The sequence below is a fragment of the Zonotrichia leucophrys genome, chromosome 3 (assembly GCF_028769735.1).
Source record: "Zonotrichia leucophrys gambelii isolate GWCS_2022_RI chromosome 3, RI_Zleu_2.0, whole genome shotgun sequence".
Classification (NCBI taxonomy): Eukaryota; Metazoa; Chordata; class Aves; order Passeriformes; family Passerellidae; genus Zonotrichia; species Zonotrichia leucophrys.
In genome coordinates, this window is record NC_088172.1 from 69,598,677 (window position 1) to 69,625,047 (window position 26,371).

The following is a 26,371-nucleotide window of genomic DNA, read 5'->3' on the forward strand; positions in this document are numbered from 1 at the left end:
CCAGTCACCATCACCTTCCAATGCTTTGGGTGTTTATAATAGACTCAGTTCCTGCTGTTCTCTATTCATAGAAGCTGCCTTTCACCCCACAATCAGAGCCTGGCAGCAAATGTTTGCGTTGTCACACAGAGTGAATATTGTGTGTCAGGGTACTCGGTGCTTGGATGGCTGCCACGGCATTTATCTTTTTCCACAGCATCCAGGCCGTGGAGCTCCTTTTTGTTGCCCGGTTTCTACTTGAAGGGTCAGACAGTCACAGGTGCGCATCACCCCGCGTTTACCCCGGGAAGGGATGACGAGCACTCAGCTCCGACCAGCGCCGGCGACGCTGAGGGGACCGGCGCAACGCCGCGCCCCTTCCCCCGGCCGCCGCTTGCCCGGCTCCCCCGTCCCTCCTCGGAGTCCGCGGCCCTTCCTCAGCCGTGCCGCGGCACCGGGAGCTCTCCTGCACCGCTCCGGCGGCGCCCCGAAGGTCGGGCGAGGCCGGTGCGGGGAGGGGTCGCCCCTTCCCACCGCCCCCGGAGGAAGTGACATGATGACGGCGGGAAGGGAAGGCGAGGGGGCCCCGTTCCCGGAGTGGAGCCGCCCGGCGGGTGGAGCCTGGCGGCCCCGCCCGAGCCGCCCGCCCGCTCCCGCCGCGTGCAAAGTAGTGGCAGCCGGTGCGGCTCGGCCGCCGCCCGCTCCCGGCGCCCCAGCGCGGCACGCGTGCCCAGGCCCGCCGGCGCCAGGTACGTGCTCTCCCCCTGGCGCCCTCCGCGCTCCGCAGGTGCGGGGCCACCCTCTCTTCTCCGCCCGGCTTCGCTGCCCCGGGCGGACAAACCAGCCCCGAGCCAGCCCCTCCCTGGCGCTGCCGCCCCCCGGCAGCCGCTGGCGGGGCGGGCGGGAGAGGCGGGCGGTGGGCTGCGCGTACAAGTTCCCTGATTTAGTTGCCGCCGGGCTGGGTCTCCTCCGCCCGGACCCGCGCCGTTTCTCCCGCGGCCGCCGAGAATTTTCCTGTCGCCTGCGGGCCCCCTTTGTGTGGCGAGCTCTGCCCGCGCCCGGGTTTCCGTGGAAACGGCGGAGCTACGGCGGCCCAGCCCCGCCGAGCCCCCTCTGCCGCGCCGGGCGGGCGTGCCGCCCCTGCCACTTTCCCTTCGGGGCTGGCCGCCCGGCTCGGCTGGCGGTGGCCGGGCACGGGGCGGGCGGTGCGGTTGCCCTGGGAACGGGCCGGTGCCATCGCCCCGAAGGCGCCGCTCCACAGCGAGCGGGCGCGGCGGGGTCCGGAGCGGGCGGGCCCGGGTCGCTCGAGGCGGCAGTCGGTGAGCTGAGGCGGGGAGAGGGGCAGTGTGCCTCCCCGGTGACGTGCTCACGTGTTGGAGGAGCTCTGCCTTTCACCTATCGGCGTCTGTTCATAAAGATGTTTAAGCGGAATTAAATAATGGCCGCGAACTGAGTTAAGGTGTGTCGGCTGATACCGTGTGGTGAACGTTATTTAAATAACAAGTGATGCTTTTTAGCATTTATTTCAACAAGTGAGCACTCACTCGAACGACTGAAAAGACAGCCCATGAAAGAGTCTGTTTCAGCAATGTCACCCCAAGACTTCTGGTCCGTATCTTTGTTACACATCTCTAAAAGTAGTGGTTTAAGTCCCTGTGCAGACATCTAAGAATGATGTACCTTATGCAGGTACTTGTGTGGGAGAGAGCAGCCTTGCTGCTACATGAAAACTGGAAATGCTTTACAATGAGGTAGAAGGATGCCAGAAACTCTCAAACAAAAAAACCTAAGCATATTTTTTTAAAAGCAATGATGCCTCTGGCCCAGGAAGTTGTTGTACCAGGCGATTGTAGCCTCAGCTTGTACTGATAATGACTTAACGCTAGAGTGAGTAGCAAAAGAATTAAAAACTGCTGGAGTAGAGAAACTGTTGAGAAACAACTTAAGCTGAAATTTGCGGCCTTTTGTTTTCTCTAACTCCTCATGTGAAAGATAAGATTGGTGTAGACGTTCAGAAGTCTGTTTATATATGCCAGGACTACTTCGGTGTAAAGACTACATGGATCAGTAGAATAGTTGATGTGCTCTAAATGTTTGCTGTCATTTTCTTTCTCTAGTTGGTTGTATCTGGTACAATACTGTGGTTTTCCAAACACAATGGATTGAAACACATATTTACTCACTTTAGAAATTTGTGTAAATATTATGTGTAGCTTTCCTCTTCCCTGTTAATGCTGCATTAACAATGCCTGGATAAGCTGTATTGAAAAATGAAACTTAACTGTGTTTTATGGATATCAGGGCCAGGTTTCATGTGGAAGAATATATTGGGAAGCCTACAGAGAAGAAAGAACACACTGCAAGCTGCTTATGGATAAAGGTTGCTCTTAAGTAAAGTTTAGCTATGTTGTTGGCAAGCACTGTAAAAGATTTTAGTAAGTGCCACACAACAAGGTGGAAGTAACGTATTCTAGGAGTGGAGAAATTGTACAGAGAGGTTAGCAATTGCTCAGAGTCACAGAACAGAGAATGCTGCGCCCAGAGTACAGTAATTAACTGTGTTTCTTGAAGCTCAGTAGGTGTCATTTTGGTGGGAGGTTGTTTTTACAGTAAGTCTTGCTCTGTCCAGCACAAATGCAGAGGTGCTGAAGCAGTGTTCATCTCTCTCGAGTGAGGTGTGCTCTCCTGGAGTCGTGGTTGTACATCACTCACAGTCTAATTGACTTACTGTACCATAACAGACAGGAGCTCTGTAGGAGAAAGGGTCTTTTGCAGATGATGGATGAGAATCCTACAGCTGTACTCTGCCCTGCTGAAGGGGGTGGATTGTTTTTTCTGTTGTGTACCCTTGATTTTACTGCTGGAAGGTGAAGACTGGGCACAATACCCCTTAAAATCTCTTTTTGCAGGAAGACACTGTCGCAGCTGTGCTGAGAGTAGCAAGGTACTATTCTTGTGTTGCAAACGAGCACGTGTGAACCTTAGACCCTGTATTAGTAATTTAGTCTTAAATTTTAAGAATTCAGATTGCTGCTGCATGATATGGAACGCCATTTCCCTAGTGGATATCATCACTAGTACTGCTGTCTGTGACACACTTGTCAGTGTGTCCTGATAAGGGAGCAGGGGGGCAACAGTGCATAGTGAGGCACTGTAAATGTACTTTACTCAGGAAAAGCTTTTGCAGCTGTGGGCCTTGCTTATTAGGGAGAGCATTATACCAGTCAGGGCAACTGTCTCATCAGGTGTGTTTGATTCAGCTGTACTGAATGCAGTGGGCATTTTGTAAGGGGAGTAGAAATGTGACAGAACAGTACCCTGTGTGCTTCGATGCCTTTCAGCACTGGTTGTGGCAGCTGAGGGTGTGTTTTTTCCCTGAAGTGCTTTATCTGTGGGGTGGCCTTGCCCAGTGATTCATTTTGAGATGTTTGGGAAAGTTTGCTCACCAGTCTGTTGTTTGGTGGTCTTGGGCTAATTAACATCTGACTGTGCTGAGTACCCTCATCAGCTCTGACTAATGCTCGTGTGCTGCTCAGAAATGCTGACTCACTTCGTTTTCGTGCTTTCCCCTGTCTTCCTCCAGTGCCTCGAACTAGAAAGGAGATAGGGTCCAAGGTAAGGTCAGAGAAGGATGAAATTAAAATGAATGAGAGTAACTGTGTGTTGTGGCAAGGATGAAGATGCTGCAAAGACCCCTCTTTGATAACGTGAGAGAAGTATGATAGCTGCAGTGGATTTGCTGAAAAGGCACATAAGCTATGTGTTAGGAACTGAGCAGAGCAGTGTAGCAACTGTAGTGGGCCCACCAGGAGATGCTGGGTTATGGTCCTGCTAATGGTCTGTTCTTGACCTTGAACTTAAAGCCTTTTTACTTCTTAGGCCACTGTTTTGACTTTCTGCCCTTCTGTCTGTCGTGTTATGTTCTGCCACAAAGAGCTTTGCACTGAAATCATTTTCTGCTTCTTGCAAAAGGGCTGACCCAGCTTGAGGTTTCTACTGTAGCATAAATAACAGGAACAGGGAAAGGTAATTAACCAGTCGTAGGCTGGAAAGGAGTCAGAGATAGAGGTCACTGAGAGAGGGTTTACTTCCCAGAAGGTTAGGAGTTGCAGGCAAAGACAAGCACGCTGATTTCAGTTGCATGCAGGACTGTTACTATCTGAAAAACCTCTGATGTGCACTAGATTTCCTTTTAATTGTACCAACAAACTTAAATTTCAGTCATGGCTTCTCAGCAGGATCCAGGTGGATGTAAAGGTTTGTCCATGCTGGTTCGGTTGGCAGATAATGCAGGTTTTTTCTTCTGTTGGAAAAAGGATAAGACTCAACACCTACTGTTAAAGACGGGGAAAGAAATATATTTGTGGGGAGTCAATATGTGGAAATGGCACATGATTTCAAGTGACAGCTACTTTGTGAAAGTTAAACTGTGTCCTGCTTCTCTCACTGTCTCCACGTTATCTGTGTCTTCACACATTGTAGTTTGCTGCTTCTTACCATGTTTTTGAGCATTTTGGAAAATAGTATTACTGCAGATACTGCTTTGCACTTCCAGAAGGTCTGGAAGCATTCTGCCTGCAAGCAGACTACAATTGCTCTTGAATAATTTATGAGGTTCCCCCCTTCGAGTCACAGGTGATTCGTCAGGAGTTAATTCTGTGATTCTGTCTCACTGCATGTTTTTTACATGCCTGTGCCTCTGGGTGTGTGCATAAATACTGCATTTCACCCAAAAAGACAGAAAAAAGCTTCATTTTGTATTTAAGCCTTGTAAAAGTATCTCAAAATACTTAAAGTAAGCAGGAGAAATGCTCAGAGCCAGGCTTTTAAAAGGACCTGGGTACATGCAGTTACTCAGTGATGTTGTAGAAAATCCAGGTAGGTGTTGATGTATATAATGCTTAGTTGAGTGCAAAATTTATAAAAACGTTCCTGGATTTCTAGCTGCATGTTTAGAAGCTGTTAACATCTGTACACTTGCCATCCAGTAAAGTAATTGCAGTCAGATCAAACATTGTCTCTGAATGATCTTGCTGGATGCTTAAGGTGGTTTTTACTAGCCCTGGCTGTAGGTGCTGAGAATCCAGCATCATTAATTAGTTGCATCACATTTAGCTGTTTTGGAGTCATGATGTTTGCTAAACAACAAAGACAATTTAAGCTTTTTGAGAGATTTCTTCTGGCTTCAACAGATTTTGAATCGGATCCAAACTGAAACCTCCCTTTATTACTGGTGCCCGTGATAAAGGCTTTTATTCTCTGAAGTTCTCAAATTAAATCAGGCTGTTAGGGGACTGATGGTCAGGCAGAATGAGGAGGTTGAAAGTATTCCTAGTTCATGCTGTGGCAAAATAGTTCTGAACACTCCTGAGGCAGAGATGAGCGAAAACTGATGTAGAATGTGGCTGCTGATATGTGGGTAAAGCTGTCACCATGTTTATTTGGGTTTTTACCTGGCATCTGGATGTCTGGTTGTTTCCTGTGTAGGTACATCTGAGCCTTTCACTGAAGCTGGCACCTTATTTTTTGGACCCATGCCACCCACATCTCAGCTATAACATGTTTTAAGTATTGGATGTTAGGTCTTTGGGGCAGGAGTTGGTTTTATTTGAATAATAAATCTGGAAGCTTCATTCTTCAGTTAAGCTATTTTTTACAAAAATAATCATTAAACAGCATTTAATGGATAGGTACTAATATCCTGCGTATCTCTGTCTTGGTGTGGCTACATCTTTTGTATGCACTGTCATTTCCAGTTTTGGGATGTGATTTTCATAAAAGAGAGATTCAGCTGCTTTATACTCTTCAGCATCATATGATAGAATACAGACAAATTAAATCAATACTTAAAGGTTAAAAAAAGGCCTTGTGAATCTTTTTCTGTGTAGTGTTTCCTTAGTATTCAAAGAGCATACTAATGTTGTTTCATATTAATTAAAAATATGCAAATGGCTTAGCTGAAGGAGACTGTCTCCTGTCACAGAAGGTACAGAAACCTAACAGCTCACTTGGAGCTGTAATCAGATAATGGCACTTCTTGTTTCCAGCACAGTTAACAATGTCTTGTGATTTGTACTGGAAGCTTTTGGATTCCCTCCTGGAGAAGGTCAGTGCTGTTGTCTCGTACTGTGTGACTTGGAAGCACAAAGAATGGGGTCTGTGCCATGTACCTGTTGCATCTGTGGCAGCAGGGCTCAGACCTGGCAGGCAGGAGAGCGTGGCTGTCTCCAGCAGGGGCCATACAGCTGCTCAGAGAGAGGCACCACGTTTGAAGTTGTCGCACTGGGGTTTTGGGGACAGTAGAAAATTTGTTATGGCCCACAGCTCAGTGGTGGAAGTCGCGCTTGAAACCAGCAGTGCTGTCACCGTGATGTATTTCTCAGCTCAGGGACTTATGCCCAATCTCTGCCACAACTTTTAAGATTTTTGCTGCCACAAATTCTATGTTACACTGTAGTTGCACTTTCTGGTTTTTTTAAATAAACAAAACAACAAAGCCACATAAGTTAGGAATTAGACTCCTAGAAAAAGGCTTAAAATTACCCATACATTACCCAAAATTACTAAAATGTAAATCACAATATCAGAAAATATAAAGAAATCTTTATATGGAAGTGAGGAAAGAAAGTTACCCTTTTCCCAATGCTGATGATTTTTATCTTCCAGTTGATGTCTTTGTAGCATCTATCAATGCCTTTAATTCCTTCTAAGGGTCAGAATAATAGGGAAGACTTGTATTTGTGTGCACACACGTAATAGTGCCCACTTGGTGCTAAAGTTGTAAACTTGTAGTTTATGGTACAGAACCATCCAAGCTGCTGAATACTTGACTTGGATTTCTTGAGGAATGGAGAAAGGAAGGGAAAGCGGAGTGCATTAGATCAGCACATACATCCTGGGTTGTGCAGGAGCAGTTATACCCATGGCAGCATCTGCTTCTGCTGAAGGTCCTTGTGCGATGTGTCCATTCCATCTCTGCTCTCTGTGTGTGACCTTTCAAAAGGTTCAAGGCAGATGTGAGGGTGGGCAAGAAGGCAAAGGAGTGTGAAAAGTACCATTTTGTGTTGAAAGCTGGAGTCTGGGGAAGTGGCAGGTTGTGGTTCTGCTGTTGGCTGTTCTGTGGATTTACTGTGTACCTTTCACAAGCTCTCTACCATGGGACGTTAGAGGGGAGCAGCAACAGGGATCTTTCTAGGTTTATTTCACTAGTGTCTTCTCAATGGCTGTAGCTTTTTCTGTCAAATGAGATGGATAAGTACAGGCAAAAAATGGACAAAATCCATAACTTCTTTCTAATCCTATATACATGAAGGATTTGATCTTGCATAGAGAAATGGATGTGCTCATGTTAAGTCTGCTTAGAGGATATGAAACTCTTCTGCCTGGATACAACGGCTTATATGTTAGAGGTGTGTTTGTCTGTTGCAGGACTGGAGTTGGGAGGCAATACTTTTATAATCTAACTTTGCAACTCATTGTGGGTAAGAATAGGAGGATTAAATATTTGAAGCTTTGAAGTAAATGTGATCCATGTTTCTGTGTTGCCTCACACGTAAACGTGGTTTGGATGCAGGGGAAGTATTTTGTCTCTTGAGACTGTATAAGCAGTTCCTGTACCTTGTGCTGGCTCTTTGTGTTGCTGTGAATATAATTTATAGTTCTTAAAACAAGGTGAGGGCAATCAGTGGCATAAGCTATGAGCCTTCATAGGAGTGGCCTTCTTTCTAAAGCTTATCTCTTATCAAGGGAATGTTTGGACTCCCAGCACAATTTTAAAAAGCAGCCCTGTTTTTTACCAGCTCTTGAGTAATCCTTTGTCGGCCTTATTCCATACCCCCATTTATTTGGGCTCTTTTAAAAGAAATGTTTTTCTAACAACCACTGAAGAACTCAGTAGTTACTCTTGTGTTGGATCTGTTCCTGAAATGCCCAGTGTAGATGTGATGAGTGTGCCCTTGATGCTGGGTGATTATTACAGTGCAGGTGGCAGCATCCTGCTGTACCGCCCCTGCTGCCTCTGTAGTTTCTAATGTGTTCATTTCCTGTGTAAGGACTGATGGTGTGGATCTCACCCTTGAGAGATTTTTCTTAGGCTGTGCATTGAGGATCAGTGCCCTAACTAGACTGACTCTGATCTCTGTACTTCAAATGAACAGTTTCCCCAATTTGTCCGTGACTGTTCTATACAAAATTTCAAAATTTCATGTATCATAAATGCAAAAGCATCTCTGCTTACGGACATACATAGGTGTGTTTATATTTGATAAGGCTTTGTTTGTTGCAAACATTCAGAATCAGTAATTTAACAAAGCACCTGCACTTTTGCAGGATGCCATAAGTCATTGTAGCGACTTTGTGCAAGCATGTTTGTAGGGGTTTGTTTTTTATAGAGTGCCAGATGACAGTAACATGTGGGTCTGGTTACCTTTGATTAACCACTTAATGTTGTCCATGAAAACAAATATTAAATTGTCTGTGAGCATGTGATGTAGTTGCATGTCATACACCCTTTGTGGTTATTCACCTCAGTCATTTTTGAGGAAATATCCAGGTTGATTTGTTAGTGTGACAGCATATCCCACATCCTGCTTAGATTCTCTGTATACTTTCTTCTCATTTTTTTACTATTTAGTCCTGCTGTCTTGCTTAGTCCCTAAGTTTTACTTTTGTGTGGTGCTGCCCTTGTAATCTGTGCAAGTGACTTGTTAGATCAATGGACCAAGTTAAAGTAATGAAGTAAGAAAGGAAACAGAGGGCCTGAACTCACTGGTCCCCTGTGAACTCTCAGACTGAACTCTGATAAATTCATCTACATCTTGAGTATCTTAATGCAACTCTTTATTTTTTCCAAGCAAATTGCAGATAATTTTGCTTTATATATATTTGTATGTGTAGATATATATATGAGTGTATTAAAGTACAGAAATCTGTGTGGGAAACAGTTGAACAGCAGCACTTGGCATTTTGGAAAGAAGCAACTTGCCTTCCAGTGCTATTTTTGTGAACTTCATGTTCTGCACCCGAGATAACTGATATACTTCACCCTCACGTATTTTTTGAGGATCTCTTTAGAAGCTTGGAACAGAAGTGCTTAACTTCAAGGGATTTATTCTTTCCAAATAAATACCTCCTCTCAGCATCAAGCACTGCAGTCTCTAAATGTTGCATCTCTAAGGAGTTTTGTATTGATATGTGTTTAAGTTCATCTCCCTTCTCCCTGAGTATTTCATGCTTCTGGAAAAAGGAGCAAGACTGAACTGCTTCTCACCAGAACTTGGGCAGTTGCTCCCCATCTTTCCCGCTCCTTCCCAGACTATGCATACCTCTCTCGAGCTGCTGTCATCCTCCTCACCTTGCTGTATAAACATTGAGTCTAACCGGAGCTCTGCTATGCCTTTTGCAAGTAAGGTATGTGTACACAGAGGACTTGTGTCCTGGTAGGCATGCAGAGTTTGTGTAGCTGTTTTCCCTACATTAGATCACAGCAGGAAGAAAATTTAAAAGGGAGAAGGGGAAAGTATTATGCTGCAATAACCATTTGAAAACTCCCAGATTAATACTTCTATTTCTTCAGTTGACACTCTGTTATGCAAATCATCTCTCTGCTCACTAGAAGATAAACAGTAAGTCAGTTTTAGAGCAAGTATATAAATTTGAACTTCTAAATCTTGCTGGTAGATGGTATGTATTCTTCAGCTTTTGAAGCAGCCAGACTGATTGATCTCTCCATTGTAACAATGTGTAGCTCAGTAATGCTGGACTCCTAAAAATCTAAAAGTGTTCCTAAGTTCTCTTAACTTTAGGGAAGCATCTTAAGAATATGCTCAAATTATTCCCCAGTTTGGGAATTTTTGGAGAAATTGTGGTGGGTTGACCTTGGCTGACTTGGTTTGCATCAAACTGTTCACTTACACCCCTTCCTCAGCAGGACAAGGGAAGAAAACAGGACCAAAAAGTTTGTGTGTTGAGGTAAGGACAGGGGGTCATTCACCAGTTACCATCATGGTCAAAACAGACTTTACTTGGGGAAGTTTAATATTATTTATCATCTGCTGATAACAAAGAAGGGCAGTGGAAAAAATGCTCTAGGGGGAGGTAGAAAGTGATTCAAACCCTAATTAAGCATGAGGCAAATAGATAATTCTTCCTCCAGATTTGGGGTTTTTTTGGTGTGGCATGTACAGACACAGTCTCCTTGCAGATGAATACACACCTGGATGCAACCTCACTTTTGCTAGCTTGGTGCTCCCTGACCAAAAGAGAAGAGCACAAGGGCTTCCTGTGACTTGCTTTGCTTATGTATTTCATGTACAGCAGCACTGTTAAAATATACTCTGATGTATATGCAGTGCTGCAATCTGTGCTCTTTTCACAGAATCAGTGAGGTTGGAAAAGACCTCAGAGATCGAGTCCAGAGTCTGGGACAGAGCACCACCATGTCAACCAGACCGTGGCACTGAGTGACAGATCCAGTCTTTCCTTTAAACACCTCCAAGGTGAGTGACTCCACCACCTCTCTGGGCAGCCCATTGTAATGTCTAATCACCCCTTCTGTGAGGAAATTCCTCTTGGTGTCCAACCTGAACCTCCCCTCGCACAGCTGAAGACTGTGTCCTCCTGTCCTGGCTCTGGTTGCCTGGGAGAAGAGGCTGCCCCACCTGGCTGCACCCTCCTTTAGTGAGTTGTAGAGAGCAATGAGGTCACTCCTGAGTCTCCTTTTCTCCAGGCTAAAAACCTCCGGCTCCCTCAGCCGCTCCTCACAGGACTTGGGCTCCTGACCCTTCACCAGTTCTGTTGCCCTTCTCTGGAGGTGCTCCAGCGCCTCAGTGTCCTTGTAGTGAGGGGCTCAGAAGCGGGTGCAGTACTCAATTGTGGCCTCACCAGTGCCAAATACAGGGGTTTTGGTGGCAACTGGTACTGACTTAAAAGGCACTAAACTGAAGCTGCTTAATCTGACCTGAGCATATTTTCATAATAGTCTTTGTAACTCTTCCATCCAAGAATCTGGTTTAGATGACAAAATGCAAGAATAGGCGTCATCATCCGGTTGGTTGTTTTTAACTTGCAACAAAGCATTTGAACGCTGAATCAAAGACTAGATAAAAGTGAAAACTTTCATGAAAGCTTGAAATATGTACTGAAGAAAAAAAGATATAGTGCTGACTTGCCTTTCTTTCTAAGTGGGTGATATCAGCTCAATCTAGATGCTGTCAGATACATACCATGTTGCTTTCCACACTCCATTAACTCTATATACTACATGAACTTTGGAAACAGTGGGTGGCACTTCTTTGCTTCATTTGTGTGCTTTCTCTAAAAGTGCAAACAGTTGTGAGTTTTTTGTGAAATCTCTAGTTATAGTCTCAAAACACTTACTGCCTTGGAAGTATGAAATAGAACTGTTCATTGGCAGCAGCCTCTGCTGGCATAGAGTTCTTCACTAGGCCTATCGCTTCTGTGACCTCCTGGTCAGTTAGTCTAAGCAGAAGGAAATGCTGACAGTAGTTGAAGTAGAAAACACAGTGGATCTTGCTGAAGATTGGGAATTGGAGAGAAAAGAGTTAGAATGAACAGTCATGTAATTTGCTTTTAAACCTGAACATGTGACCTCTTAGTCACATGAATAGATGCTTGCTGACTTGGTCCCTAAACAGACATTTGAGGTTTGAGTCTTCTGTTCTGTGTCCAAAGGAAAAGTGTTATAAAGAATGTCTCTGTCTGGGTTAGATGCTCTAGCTAGCCATTTTCTCCTAATTAACTTTAAGGAGTGTTTGATAGAAGAGAGCTTCTTGGCAGCATTCTGATCTTAATAGCTTCTGAGAAAATGCATTGATTGGCCCTTTTGTTTTTAAAAGATTGCTGTAATTTTCAGTCATTATCTATAAGGAAATCACTAATTTATTAAACCAGCATCATGGATTAAGAATTAAAGACCTGAATCTTTTATCACTTAAACTGGTGTTATGTTGATGCTACCCAGGAGGATTGTTAGACAAAGTGTAAGGTATTCCTGTGGACTCTTAAATGCATGTTTCTAGACTTCATTCATAAGATCAGAACTGATTTTTTTGTTACTTGTACCAAGAATAAATTGCATTCTTGGAGTTTGGGTAATGAAAACAGAAAAATAATCTTATGAGTTTATGTCTGAGAAATAGAAACTTAGCTACTTCCATATACAATGTTTAGGTTGCATATTTTATAGGTAGTCAAAAGAGAAAATTTCTCTTTGTAGTTCCCACTTTTTGAAAAAAAATCATTTAATCACTGTCTCTCATTTCTTGTTCCTTTTGCAAGCAAGTTAGGTTAGCTGCCTTTGGATGGTACTGCTTAAGTAGATTTAGTTTGCCTTAAAACAGCTCTCTGAAGCTTCACCAAATTGAAGTTTGATGGCTAAAGTAGGAAAGTGAGGAATTAATTACTTTCAGACATGCCATTGTGGCTTAATAAAATTGTAAGGCAATAATTATGTTTTATCAAGGTTATCTCATATTCGTTTATTTTATTTCTGTGAAGTTTTAAAGACGCAGCAGGAAGTAAATGATTCACGTAAATGTAACATTTTAATAAAGTTGGCATATGTTATAACAAAAAGGTAACAAAAAATTACTGGATTAATTGGTGGACAAAAAGACTATTTTTGTTACTAAGTCTATCTGTCATCTGCTTTCTAAGGTAGATTTATGTTGATTATATCAAATAGTGAGTTTTCAGGTCTTCACTGAGTAAGCAGTGCTCTGGTCTTTATTTGTGGCTGCTGTTTTTGTGCTTTATCCCATGGCTTACTGATCTGTGGGAATTACCTTAGTGTGATTCTGTGGGATAGAATTAAACAGCCAGACTAGCACAAAAAAACTTTCTGATCATTTTTAGCCAAGGACAGTAGGATAAACCCAGTCATCAGGGTTTTGGACACTGTGGAGTCTTTGAAACCATCCGCTTGCAGGTAGCTGGTTGCTTCTGTTCTGACTGTTTTAAAGAAAGTTTCTGCCTTTTTATTTTTAATTGTTTGGCTTTGTCTTCTGAGTGTTCATTGGACAGATTGGAGAAGAAACATAGCAGTGGTTCCTGCTAGACAACATTTCTCATTCTGCTTGGCTTTCAAAAACCAAGCCTTTGGTCAAAGCCCAAGCTAGTAAATTGTCTGCCACCCTAAGAATTATAGCTTTAATAGGAGGGTTTGTTAAAGCTGGAGAAGCTTTTTGCGAGTATCATGACAGTGGTTACTACAATGAATAGAGGCCTGTTCTACCATTCTGGTGTCAGCTGTGGTACTGAATAGTACAGCAAGATAAAGGGAACAGAAGGGCACATTTTGTCTGCTAATAATAGGCTTGGGACTGCCATAAACTCTATATATAAATTATGCAACAATACAGATTGTCTTCCTTAAATTTTTCCTCATCTGCTTTGTGGTTGAAAATCTGGCTAAATAACTTCCGAAGGCTCTGCAGCAAATCTTGTGTGTGCTCTTTGATGTGGCGAGCAGAGTCAGCAAAGGGCAGTAGCAGAAATGTTTCAGGTCACTGATCTAGACTCAGTGCCTCACATAATGGGGTCTCATATAAACTAAAAGGATAGGCATAAAGATTTTTTTCATCAGTTAATTCCCTAGGCTGCTGACATCTGCTGTTTTGTTATTGCATGTGACTGGCACATTCAGAAGTACTGTCTCAGGGCTTCCTCCCTGGGAAAACTCTTCCATGCCTCCAAGTGGGAAGCAGTGCAGGACTGGAACAGGAAGGCAGAAGCACCTCCTGTCTAACTGTATTCAGACTACTCGGGGGTTGTGTTTACTGAGAGATGTGTGTTCATTCTAGTGATGGTGGGGGAGGTCAGTGCAATATTTGATAGGTCAGAATACATATCCTCTGAATGCTCAATTACTAAGGTTGGACTGGACCTTTCCAAAATTATACAAACATATCACAAGTAACATGAGAATTGATTGCTTTCTGGAAACACTTCTGGGTCATGGGTTAGTACTGTTATTGATGTTTCATTTCTGGGTTTATGGATTATAACTGACAGAATCAGTGTCAAGGAATAATTGAACAAATTGCACGTATTGTGCATAGCCAAGCTTTTATTCTCTTGCCAAAATCAAATGTAATTTGAGTATGAGAGGGGAAGAAGACAATACAGCTAGAATTAAGGGGCTGCTGCCTCTTGTTTGGGGACCATGGCCTGTAGAGAAAAGCACATCTCCTAACCAAGCTCTAAAGTTTGCATTTACTTTGGAGCTGTTCTTGAAGATTACAGAGGTGACAGTGTATGTCTCATGAAGTACAAACAATTCAAATAAAAATACAGGTTCATATCAAAACTGTTATGTAGTTCAAAGCAAAATATTTGCTCGTATTTTATCAATAAAAACCTTATAGAAGAGTATTGTAGTCCATGGAGTGGAGTCGTATGTTCACAGGTTTTGCAGAGTTAAGATTGAAATTTAAGAATTTGTTTCCAAAGCCAAATGTAAATTGGTTCACAAATACAGTATTCTCTTTATGTTGTAACTTTTGCAAATACTGGCATCAGGCTTTTCCTACAATAGACTTAACGTTAAGTGTAAGCATGAAGTTTGTTTTAAGTCAGTCTATAGAGATAAATGCACTCTGTAACTGCTGATACTGTTTGGTTTTGCAGGTTGTCTTCTGAATTTTGTGTCTGAAGGTATCCTCTTGCTTTCTCAGCAAATCATGGACATCGTTGGCTTTCTGAAGTCGCAATTCATTTGCCACCTTCTGATCTGCTACATATTTATAGTGTCAGGACTGATCATTAACTTCATTCAACTCTTTACACTTATACTTTGGCCAATCAACAAGCAACTGTTCAGGAAGATCAACTGCAGGCTGGCTTACTGCATTTCAAGCCGTAAGATTTCTTTTTTTTTTTTTTTTTTTTTTAAAGTATTTTTATATTTTGCCTTGAGGGAATTGGTAGAAAATTTCTGAATTTTAAAGCCTGTATAAAGGTCATGTCTGCTTTCTACAGCACCTGTACTTGTATGAAGAAATGTATGCCTTGATGAAATGTCTTCTAGTGCTGAAATGTTTTGCTCTTTTTTAGTGGGATACTTCCTTGACTCAGTATGTTGAACTAAGATTGCTTCTCATTTGGCTATCCATCATGTTTCCTAAAACCAAATGAGAAATATTGACCTAGTAATGCATCTCAGCAAGTTCAGCTATTCAGCTATTATCTGTAGGCTTACAGTGTTAACCAGTCACTTCCAATAATGTTTTCAATCTTTTTATCACCCATGATTTTGTTTATGATCTTGGTTTAAATGTTTCCTGTGCAAATCCTATTCAGGACTGGGAAATAACAGGAAAAAAAAGAAAAATGTTTGATTTCATGTGCTTTTTTCTTAGGCCAGTTATAAACTGTTTTTTCTTTGAATAGGATTTCAGATATTCAGCTGCATCTGTAAGTATTTAGTATATGCATGTAGTTATAATGCAGAGTACAGCAAGTAGCCTGTAATCATTTGAAAGAAGCAGGGATTGAAATGATACTGATTTTTCTGGGAGAGGTGGGAGCATGAGCTCAGGATGTTGTAGGAGGAGCAGACCTTTGACTGCAGAGATGTGGCTGTTTACTGGCACTTGATGAAACAGGTAATTCCAGTGCAATGAGTGACAGCTGTACCCATTTGTTTGTTCTCTGTTAGAGGGAGTGTAGTGGAATCTTCACCTGACAACAGTCAATTATCAGAGCATTTGCAGTTTTCTTGTTAATATCAGTTTGCTTATATATTTGCTTTTAAAGAGCTGCAACTGCAGTTTCAGCAATTTTATTGTATTGCTCGTTCTGACTTCCACATAACTGCGTTAATGTACAGCAGAGAGAATTCTTCACAGAAAGTGTTATAGAAATGCTAATGTACGCACATTCAGTATTGAGGAATGTGCTGTTAAATGTGTCCAGCTTCCAGAGAGATTTCCCTGGGCCTATCTGAACCTCAGAAGTACTTTCTTAGAAGAAAACTGTTGAAAAATGCATGCCTTTGTTGCTCCCTACAGATTACCCAAGTGTGATGTCACTGTCAATGCTAAGTGACTTATGGATGTTTTTGTACTGGGGAAAACAACCCTCCAATACAGCATTTAACAATTGTGCTGAAGAAATGCAGCAAAATGGTTTCTTTCAAGTAACCTTTTCTGCTATTAAATGTTGTTAGTATTCAAAACCAGCTGTGAGGTAGAAATTTGTCACATGCCTCAACTTGGGGGTCACTAGGCATTATTTATCTTTCACCAGTGACTCTGATGAGTAACGATTCAAAGCATATTTTTGAAACATGCTTCTGACTTAAATTTCAAGTGTGTCAGAGTGTATAGTCCCAAATAAATTTGGGATGCTGTTTTATTATTTCTGTAATGGTGAGATGTTCTTTGTGAAAAATTTCTTTTTTGCTGTCTGTGTGTATGTCCCTGAAGTATTGAGTTTGCAAGTGCTATTCGTTTGCATGTGCAGAGACTGGTTTTGAACCTGGCCAGGTTTTTACCTTTTGCCTGGCAGCACAGTGTATGTTTGAAGCCATAGCATGTAGAAGATACTGTACAGCTGTATATAGATATATATTATTATTTTTCATGCGTTATCTTCTGGCCCATTCTTGCTTTTGGCTACTTGGTGTAGAGAGAGCAGCTATTCTACAGTCTTCAGGCTGAATCCTTCATTTTATCTCAGTCTAGTCTGATCTGGGGAATGGGCAGTATGGAAGAGGGAGTAATCTTGAATGCTTGTCCTTGGTGGGGCAGATGGCTTTGTACTCAGGGTTGTTGATCTTGTCTTCAGTGTTGATGCCACTGGAATAGATTGTGTTGTCAGGTTTTTGCCCCGTCATGCTGAGAACAAAGTATGTCTAGTTAAAGCCATTTATTTTAGCTTTACAACAGAGCAAGCTAGCATTTGATGAGTCACCCTTATCTGAGTGATATTTGGAAAGGGGAAAACAATAGTTAATTTGAAAAACTATTTCAAAGAACTAAAGACCAATTAATCAAAATGGATGTGTTTTTGGGGGCCACTGATTTGCTGATTAATAAGTGAGGTCTGTATGGGTCTGATGAAAGTTATGGAAACAGCCTACAGTTGGGAGACAATGAGGTTCAGCATTGGAGAATATAAAGGTGTGTGCTTTTGCGGTGGTGGCAAGAATCATGTTGCCTTGAGAGCCTGATGCAGCCTGAGTCACGAAGTCAACCAAAGAGTGAAATAGAGCAGGCATGGTTTAATTGAAAAATGAAATGAAAGCAGCAGTTGTCCTTACATCCTGCAAGTTCAGTTGTTTTCCATTTGATGTCAAAGGTAGAGATAAATGGCTCCATGAAATTGGAGAGTTATTTTGTCTTTGATGCTGTGCTCTTTGGGCAAGTTGGAGGTTTTTGTATTTCAAGTAGTGGTATTTTCTTACACCTTTTTTTGTCCTGTCTCCTTTCTAATAAAAGAATGTAATATTCTCACTTCCCCTCGTGCACTGTCTGATATCATGATGCATATGGGAAGCTAAAGTTCTCTTGTGATTAATGACTTGTCCTCAGTTGAGTAGTACAGCTTGAGTTGGGGTGCTTCTCTGTTCACGTGGATCAACCAGCTTGAGTTAAAGTATCCATGGAATCATGGAATCACCAAGGTTGGAAAAGACCCTTATGATTGAGTCCAACTGTCAGCTCAGCACTGCCAAATCCACCTCTAAACCATGTCCCTAAGAGCCACATCTACACATCTTATAAATATCTCCAAAGATGATGATTCAAATCCTGGGCAGCCTGTTTCAGTGCTTGACAAGCCTTTCCATGAAGAATGTTTCCCAAATATACAATCTAAACCTTTCTGGGTGCAGTTTGAATCCATTTCCACTTGTCCTGTCACTTTTTACTTGGAAAAAGAGGCCAACCCCCACTTTACTATAACCTCCTTTCAGGTAGCTGTAGGGAATGATAAAGTCTCCCCTGATTATCCTTTGTTCCCTCAGTTGGTCCTCATAAGCCTTGTGCCCCAGGCCCTTCAGCAGGCTCATGCCATGATCTGGCTGCATGGAGTAGCTGTGGTGTGGTAGTTGAGCACAGGTAGTTGAGTGCAGGCTGCTGCTTCTCTGCCCTGAGTTGGGCACCTGCACTACATCTTCTCCCCATAGCTACTGACAGCCCAGAAAGCTAAAGCCACAGACATCAAACTTCTCGTCAATGCAAGTTAAAGAGCTAAATACCTTGTTTCCAATTTGAATTGACAAGGAAGAAGGATTAACTAGAGCAGCAACTTGCTTTTAATGAAGCAGGGCAGGTGTAATGGCATATACCAAGTTGCCTTCAGCAACTGGTGATGAGAAGTTATTGCCATGATTGTAACCAGTTGTGAGTCAACAGGTGAGCTTAGCTTCTCTACTGACCTGCTCCAATATGTAAGAACATTAGGATGCTCTCCAATGGGTATGTTATCCATTCCCATATTGCAGTTTGGGTTGCTTTTATGTCTCCAAGATACTTCTCATACTTTACTATGAGTAAACACGTCCTGTTTGATCCTGTTATTCCATTTGACAAATACATACAGAATAGTGGTTAGTTCTAGTGCTATGTCCTCTGTATGTCTTGATCTTTACTGAAGAGTGTTGTTGAAAAGAGTGGACATCCAGCTTCAAAAGAACAGACTTTTGTCTGTGTTGGTCTTGAAATGAGCCAAAAGATTGGTAAGGGTTATGCACCTTCTTTCATGTTGAAATAAACAAACCAAAAAACCTCCAAACAAAGAACAAAAGAAACCACACACACAAGAACCTAATAACCCTTCCAAAATAAAAACAGGACACCAAAATCTTAGGGCTTCTAAATTGCAAAAAATATTTTCTGGCTTCAAATATATATTCATGGATAGGTTCAACTGCCTGTTAATCCACTCCCCTTTGGTAAAATGACAACCTGGATAAGCTCCCTCATACTGAAACCAGCAGAGTGCACCCTATTAAGGAAACTGAGCACTGCTCTCAAACCTCAATAGGGTGATACCAATGAAAATTTCAAACAAAAAATTCCAAGTGTGCTTGGAAGTTGGCATAAGAGCAAAGGTTGGGCAAGCAATCAATCTTGGGTTTTATTTTTAAATAATTTAGGAACATTTTGTTCTCTGTTTCTTCTTCTAAAAGACAGGAACCAAGGTAGGAAGCACTTAGTGTGGAATACATCACAGTTCTCATAGATGCTGTTTGTGCCTGAATTGGAAGAGCTGGGAATACACCTTACTCCTCCCTCTTATGTCATAGCAAACCACCGCAAGGGGTGCACACAGCTTTTTGCAGTAGCTTGCACAGTTGGCCAAACACATCGAGGGAACAGGTAGTCTTGGGATTTGTGCCATATGTGCACATGGCTGCACAGCTTGCTGGGCAGTGGAAAGTGGTTTGTACTTCCCAAATCAGTTTGTGTTTGCTTGGCTGTTGAAGTGCAGCCCCAGGCCAAGCACAAGACTCTGCTGGAATCCTGTGGACTGTTCAGGACACGTGCCTAGACCGTGAGAGTGGGACATACACGTACAGGGTACGTGGCTTCTTTAGAGGTGCTGAGTGGAGGTATTTGCCTGTGAGTAGAGCAGTGTTGTTATCTTGTCCTCTTGCTGCTACTGTACTGGGGGAAATGAGCTTCTGTGCCTCCAGGGTGAGTGGCAAAGTGGCCTCCTGCTGACTGTGCACCAGGTGAAGGTTGCATAAACAGAACACCTGGCAGTAATGACATGGTCGTGTGGACATGTGCACGAGGGCCTTAAAAGCAACCAGCTTAGCTTCTAATCTGCCTTCATAAATAAATTATAGTAGTACTAATACCTATTGTTATGCCATGAAAGGGATGCTATTACACCTCTGGGTAAAGTTACACTATGTAGGCTGCAGTTTGTAGATCCTGCTGTGCAGAAGGCCCTTGTTTGCACTGAAAGGGGTGCCCTGAAGCCTGTTCATTGACTGCAGCAAAAACAAGATGGAAACTGGTTCTTCCTATAACTGAACTTCCTAGAAACAGAACCAGAGGAAATTGAGAACTACTTCAAGTTTCATCATCTTGTCTGACTGTTACTATACAGTAAAGCTAATTCCTTCTGTGTACAACTATAGGTTTTGCAGTGAGGACTGAATATGTGAACAAGGCTTTCTGGTAGTATTAGGGCCATGCTAATCCTCAGTCCTTTGTTTCTTGGAGTTTAGAGGAGCCCTCAGCTATTTTATTTGTTTGTATGGAGATAGTGCTGAGGCAGGGGGGAGAATTCTTGCGTCTGGTGCAGTTAAGTAGTTGGGAAGGGCTGGGAAGCAAGAGGTACCCAGAGAAGTAGGCCTTTCTTCTTCCTTCACTTCTGTTTACAACCATCTTATGCTGCAGAGGAAGCAGCCTGCTATTGTCAAAGTATGGCACAGTGCCCTTGACACAGTCCTATAGTATTTTATTTATAAAGCAACCTGAGTTATGCTTGTCAATGTTGATATAGTGAAGAGTTTTCATAGGACACTTAGGACTGCTTTCTTAGCCTCTCTGAAATGTTGTTTTGAGTAATCTGTGCAAAATGTATTTTTCTCAAGAGTTCTTGTCTACATAAGCCTTTGTTATCTTAGTTCCACACTCCACGTCCATATGAAGTCACTGGTGAAGGTTATGGAAAGTTTACAACTAGTGGGGGGGAAAATTGGAGGCCAGATTTTATAGTCTTGCAAAGGGAAGATGTTGATTTGAACTGTTAGAAAACTAGACCATCTCCTTAGCCTTCTCTTTTCTCTCAAGCCAAGCTGTGGCAATAAATGTGGAAATAGAGTGTACTAAGAAAATGCCCATGTTAATTTTAATGTAGATAAACTCTAGAAAAAATAAACTTTAGTGGAAATCATCTACCCTGAAGTGTCATCTACTCTAATTCATTAATGTCTTCCTTCAGCCTATTTTCTAATACCCTTCTATACCTGTTTTGTACTTACGACAGCACTTCTAGTTTTCTGAACAATTCTCCATTGAGACCAAACCTTGACTTTCTCTGCTTTAATTTGGAAAGACAGAAGGAGCAATCACTGCACCAGATTTTCCATTCTTTTGCTGGTAGAGTAAGATAAAATATGTAATGTGTGTGTGTGTGTTTGCCATATCCATCACAGCTTGGACTTTTTTTCCAGATTGTGTTTGTGGAATTGCATTAATTGCTATGAGTAAGTCCTCTACAGTGCCTTGCATATGCCTCCATATTTTCCCTACTGTCATTAACCTACTGTATGAATTAATAACGTTTCAGTCCTTCTCATTTTGTGCCCCTTGCAGGTGTTGTTACTCAGTTTTCATAGGTGTTCAAGTTTTGTCAGTGAGCTTGAATAGATCACACAAGACTGTGCTGATTGCAGGCATGCTGTGTGAGCGTGCTGAAGGTGTGTTTGAATGACACCTGTGCTTGACCTTTACCAGAGTTCCTAGTTCAGCCTGCAAGGGATGTGATCTGTTTTGCTCAGCTCTCAGTTCAGGAGAAAGGGACTGCTTTCTGTGAAAATGAATGTGAAAAAAACTTTTGATAGTGATGCTTTCTACACAAGACTAGTAAAAAGCTAGAGAGGCATTTAGTCTGATCTTTAATGAAAAGGGCATCTTCACTGTCACTGATACTATTTTGTTATTGCTGGAGCCTTTGTAGAGGTCACTTGTCTTCATTTTCCTTTTGTTTTTTTTTGCATCAGATTCCTGAAGAAGTGTGATGCTGATAGTCTGCGGACTGGAAAGAGAGGTGGCAGGGAAGCAGTCAGTGAACTGCATTCTGTTTGGTGTCTAGCATCACAAATAACAAAAATTATAGCACATTTTGTTAAACATTAGATCTGGCCAGCAAGCTTCATCGATTCTTGAACTGGGGTAAATTTTGAAGTGTTTACCCAAAAGTATTTCTATCTGATACAGCGTAACTCAGGAACATGATATCTAATGATCTATGACAGCACAGAATCTGAAGTAATTCTGGTGCTACAGTTGTTTATTCATTAAGGGTGAATATCACAATCAAAAGATCATTTCATATTTGTAGAAACCCCATTTAAGCTATAGGCCTTATTTTATTGCTGAAATGATACTGGAACTGAAGGATAGTCCCTTGATGATGTGGAAACATGCAAAGAAGCAGAGTAGCTCAGTCATCAGCAGTTACAAGCAAATAGAAACTAGCAGTAATCCAGCCCTCTCCAGGAAAGCACAGTACCTCCATAGGAAGGACTGCTGTGGGAACTCTGAATTCTCCTGTGTTCAGTCAGGGAAGGGATCTGCTGCTGGAATGTCCAAGTGAGGTGCATTGTCTTGTCTCATTTGCTGTTGGTTTGCTGCATCCTCTACCCCCTCCCACTCCCTTTTGGGCAATGTGCACCCCTGGAAATGTGTGTCCAAGTGATTCTTCCTCATCCAAAATCATAGTCACATACCAGCAAGTTTTCATGGGGTAGGTTTTCAGGGTCATCCTGTAACAAGAATTGCTGCAGCCGGGCCAGTGAAAGTATCTGGTATCTGACTACTTTTTGCAGGAGGATTTCCATGCCAGTAGGAACCAGTATGTTCTTTCAGCAGATACTTGAGGTTTTTCAGTGTGACACTTTAGATGAAGGAGCTTCTGAGTGCACATGCTTGGCACTCTCTGTGGCTAGGTGTTTGTTTCCTGCTGTCTGCTTGCAACCTTCAGATTAAGGCTTCTTACTTAAGGATTGTATTGTTTTCTCACTTCTGAGACTGTTGCTGAATTTCCTATACATCCATCTTGGAGTAGTATATGCTTAAACATGTTTCATCCAACACCATATTCAGAAGGAGGAATCCTTTAACTGTGAGTAAGAAGCCAAATAAAAATGTGTGCAAAAAATTGTTTTCATCTGCTTGATTTCAGAAAGACAGTTATCTGTTTTCCAGACCCACTTTGTTCCTTGCCAAAATATCATTTGAAACAAAATGTGGAAGCAGAAAGAGATTACAATGCAATTGTTTGTGTACAGATTGTTTTGCTCTTCAGTTACCACACTTTTATTAGTACATTACTTCTATGTGCTTTTTCTTTACTCAAGCAAATTGCTCTAGTGTCAATAACTAACATTTCTTTTCTCTTGTGATTCTAAGTTCACTTAGCTGTGTTTCTAAATTGAATCTCCTGTATATTGCATCTCCAGGTGTGGGCTTTCTTTGAGAGTAAAGTTTTCTTTCCGTAAATCTCCTAATACATGAGAGATTTTTCGTTGTACTTAAATTTTGTACTGCTCTTATGCTGTACTTATATGACCCTGTTTAAATGATCCCCAGATCAATATGTACTGCTAGTGAAAGGTTTTGATGAATGAATGGCTCTATTTGCCTGTGTTGGGAAATATAAATAGCGATTGTACTAACTCAGTTTCTTGATAGCACTTCTAAAGGAGCTTACCCTTGTGTTTTGGAAAACTGCAGCTGGGAGGCTTTGGTCAGGAGCTCTCATTAATACAGCCTTGCTGCTGTAAAGGAGCTACTCCTGTCGTCATGGATTTTCTCCTTTTTCCTAGGAGTGTCATACCATTCTCTGACATTTTCCTGGTATTTCCCTTTGCCAATAGAGCATCTCTTCTAAAGATGTGCAATGTGCTAATCCACTGCAGTTTGCTGAGGACTCTAAACTGGAAATCTAACTATAGAAAACTAAGGAATCTGTTACTTCCTCTAAACTCATATAATTTATTTCTAAGGCCTATATGAGAGACTTTTGCTATTCTTTGTACAAAGACAAAAAATAGAGAAAGAGATGTTAAGCTTGCAGTATTCAGAAAAATGCTTGCATTGTATGGATTGGGTTATATTTTTACCCACCAAAATATATCAATTATAACGTTATAATTTGAGCATGTATTTTCTTTAGTGCTCATGAAAGGAGGGAGATACAGGCAAAATAGCTGACATACCTCTTTATGTTTATGTACTTAAATTATCTAGTTTAAAATTGAGACCATAGTGCATTTTCCTTTTAGTAGTACAGTGTATTTTCATAATTATTTTTGAATAAAAAGAGTTCAGAAAATTTCTGCTTGGATTAAAAGTTACCATGAAGCTTGTCTCTCCTATGTCTTCACAGGCTCTTCATTAATTTATGCTTAAAATTCAGGGTTTCTTGAAAGGGGATTTAAATTTCTCTGGTTGCACAGTGATAGCTTGTAGCTTCTTTTTGGTACATGCAGTTGTCAGGTGAGAAGTCAAAAAACTTGAATGGCATATCCATGAATCTTTGAGATGCTGTAGATTTCTTTATGTGGAAATCAAATGATGGTTGAGAAACAGATAATTTTGCAAGTGCGGGTGAGCAGAACAGCAAACAATGTCCCAGAAACAACCCAAGCTGCATGGGTTACACTGTTGTATTTAGTGACTTAATATTTTTGGGAAAGAGCTGTCCTATGGTGTTTCTCAGTGTATGTGCCAGGTAAATAGGTCCTTGAAAAGTTATTTTTCTGTATTGGAAAGGTGGAGATGGGAAGTGGACCTCTTTTAAGAGCAGTGGTATGCTAAGTTCCTCCTGTGTTGCATAGGAAATTGGAGTGCCATAGGAATCTTCAGGACTGTTTTTCAAAGGTGGTTCCTGTGAACAGTATTAGAAAGTGGGAAATAATGTTGAGTACTTTATCCTAAATAGTGTGGCAATGATAATGCTGTCTTTGACCTGCATATAGAGCTAGGATGCTGGAGTCTCTCCTTTATTTCCAACTTGTGTCATTTTCATGCTGGACAAAACTCCTGTAATCATGATTGCATTTTTAAGCAAGGAAGACTTAAAAAAGGAAGAGGAAGGTTGACTGCTTCCATATATGAGCAGTGCCTGTTGCAGGTGGGTACTTCTATAGGATGTTGTTCCTTGAGATGAAAAACAAATGCTAGTAGCAGTAACCTCTGAGACTAGCTTGTCTGTCTGGGAGGGTGCCATTGCTGATGACCGGTGTTATGTTTGGAGGGGCACTCTTACTGCTCCCTTCACTGCTTCCTTAGCCCTTCAACAAGGAGCTTTGTGCTGACCTTTGTGGGCTGTTCAGGTTGGATAGAGCAGCAGGAGGAAATGCCTGGCTGATTGTTATCTGCGCTGACTGGGCCTGTTACCAAGCCAGGAGCTGCTGGTTTGTTGAAAAGTGGGAGTACTGCTAAATTCCTTGGGGAAGAAGGATAAGAGGAGCCTTCAGATGTGAGACAAATATCTCTGACACGTGGCTGTTAAATAATTAATTTTCCCAAGGGGTTTGAAAAGAGCATTTCAAAACACTGACTGTTGCAGATTTGTATGTGTGTTAAACCCATTGTACTTGTGAGGCTGGCTTTGTTCCACACGCTGTGTAACTTGGAGAGAAGAAGCTGTTTTGCAGGCAGATTGTGTCAGGATAAAAGACAGACAAAAGCTGTGAAATTAAATGTTTGAAGTATGCAGCTATTTTTTGTTTTCTTCTGAAGGGATGGTTGCTTTATAACTTGAAGCATGGAGATAGCTAAAATGAACAGTGGCTAAAGAAGTGAACAAAACTTGTTTTTCCACTCCTAGCTCAGAACTGCACCAGAGAAAGAAGGATCACTTGCAAGTTTTTTCAAGAATGCATATGCTGACTTAAAATTTCTTGCTCACCTGAAGAAATACTGGATTTTACATTTCATGTATGTTAGGGTAGAAGGAGAATCTGTTTGATTAAACTTGGATGATGTTTATATGTTTTGAGAGAGAAGGCAGTATGGGAATGGGAACTGGAGTGAAGCTAAGAAGTGAGGTGGTGTGCCAAACACCTGCAGTAACTGGAAGGGTCCTGTGAAGGCTTGTGCCCAGATCAAATGCTGGGTCAGACACTGGAAAAATGCCTTAATTTACATGTTTTAACCACAAGTTTTTGGTTCCTATTATGGCGCCTATGAGGAAAGCACACTCTGGCTTTCTGTATACCTTGAAGACTTGTGCATTTAACATCTTGCATTAAGTCTGATTCTGATCTTGATTCCCAAAGCAATTTCAGTTTGGCTGCATTACAGGAATGCTGGCTTGGCCATATTAAACTGTTTATTTTGTTTTGTGCGTTTCATCTTAGAAACCACTGATGACAGCCCATTAAAAAGGGTGAATCCCCTTCTTATCAATAGTGTTCTTTTGTGTCAATTTTATAAGAAAATCAAATGGATCTTCGTCATGGAGCTGAGACGCAGCAAGCACCAGAACTATCACTGTATAATACAGTCATAATATTTTAATAAAGCAGCATATTTTTCACTTAGTACATTAGCCACTTTATGCACATATATATGCAGGTTTTAATTCTACCACTAAGCAACTGAGATGAAATTGCTAGGAAGATCAAAGCACAGATAAACTTCAGCTTTCTAGTAGGTGTGATGAGTCTGATCCTTATTTT

At 41.8% G+C, this 26,371-nt stretch overlaps 1 protein-coding gene across 6 annotated transcripts in view; it reads left to right on the forward strand.

The window, feature by feature from the left end:
* Positions 1 to 621: 621 nt before the first annotated feature.
* AGPAT4 (1-acylglycerol-3-phosphate O-acyltransferase 4) overlaps positions 622 to 26,371 on the forward strand; it is a 68,060-nt gene continuing 42,310 nt past the window's right edge. The window contains exons 1-3 of one of the 6 annotated variants that reach the window (XM_064708679.1): positions 622 to 728; positions 10,355 to 10,475; positions 14,626 to 14,856. In XM_064708679.1, the coding sequence (XP_064564749.1) occupies positions 14,679 to 14,856 (178 nt within the window). In that variant the 5' untranslated portion in view covers positions 622 to 728; positions 10,355 to 10,475; positions 14,626 to 14,678. Of the gene's footprint in view, positions 729 to 1,565; positions 1,588 to 3,578; positions 3,595 to 9,926; positions 9,949 to 10,354; positions 10,476 to 14,625; positions 14,857 to 26,371 lie in introns of those variants that run through there. The other 5 variants (XM_064708681.1, XM_064708682.1, XM_064708680.1 and 2 more) reach the window with 5 other exon arrangements.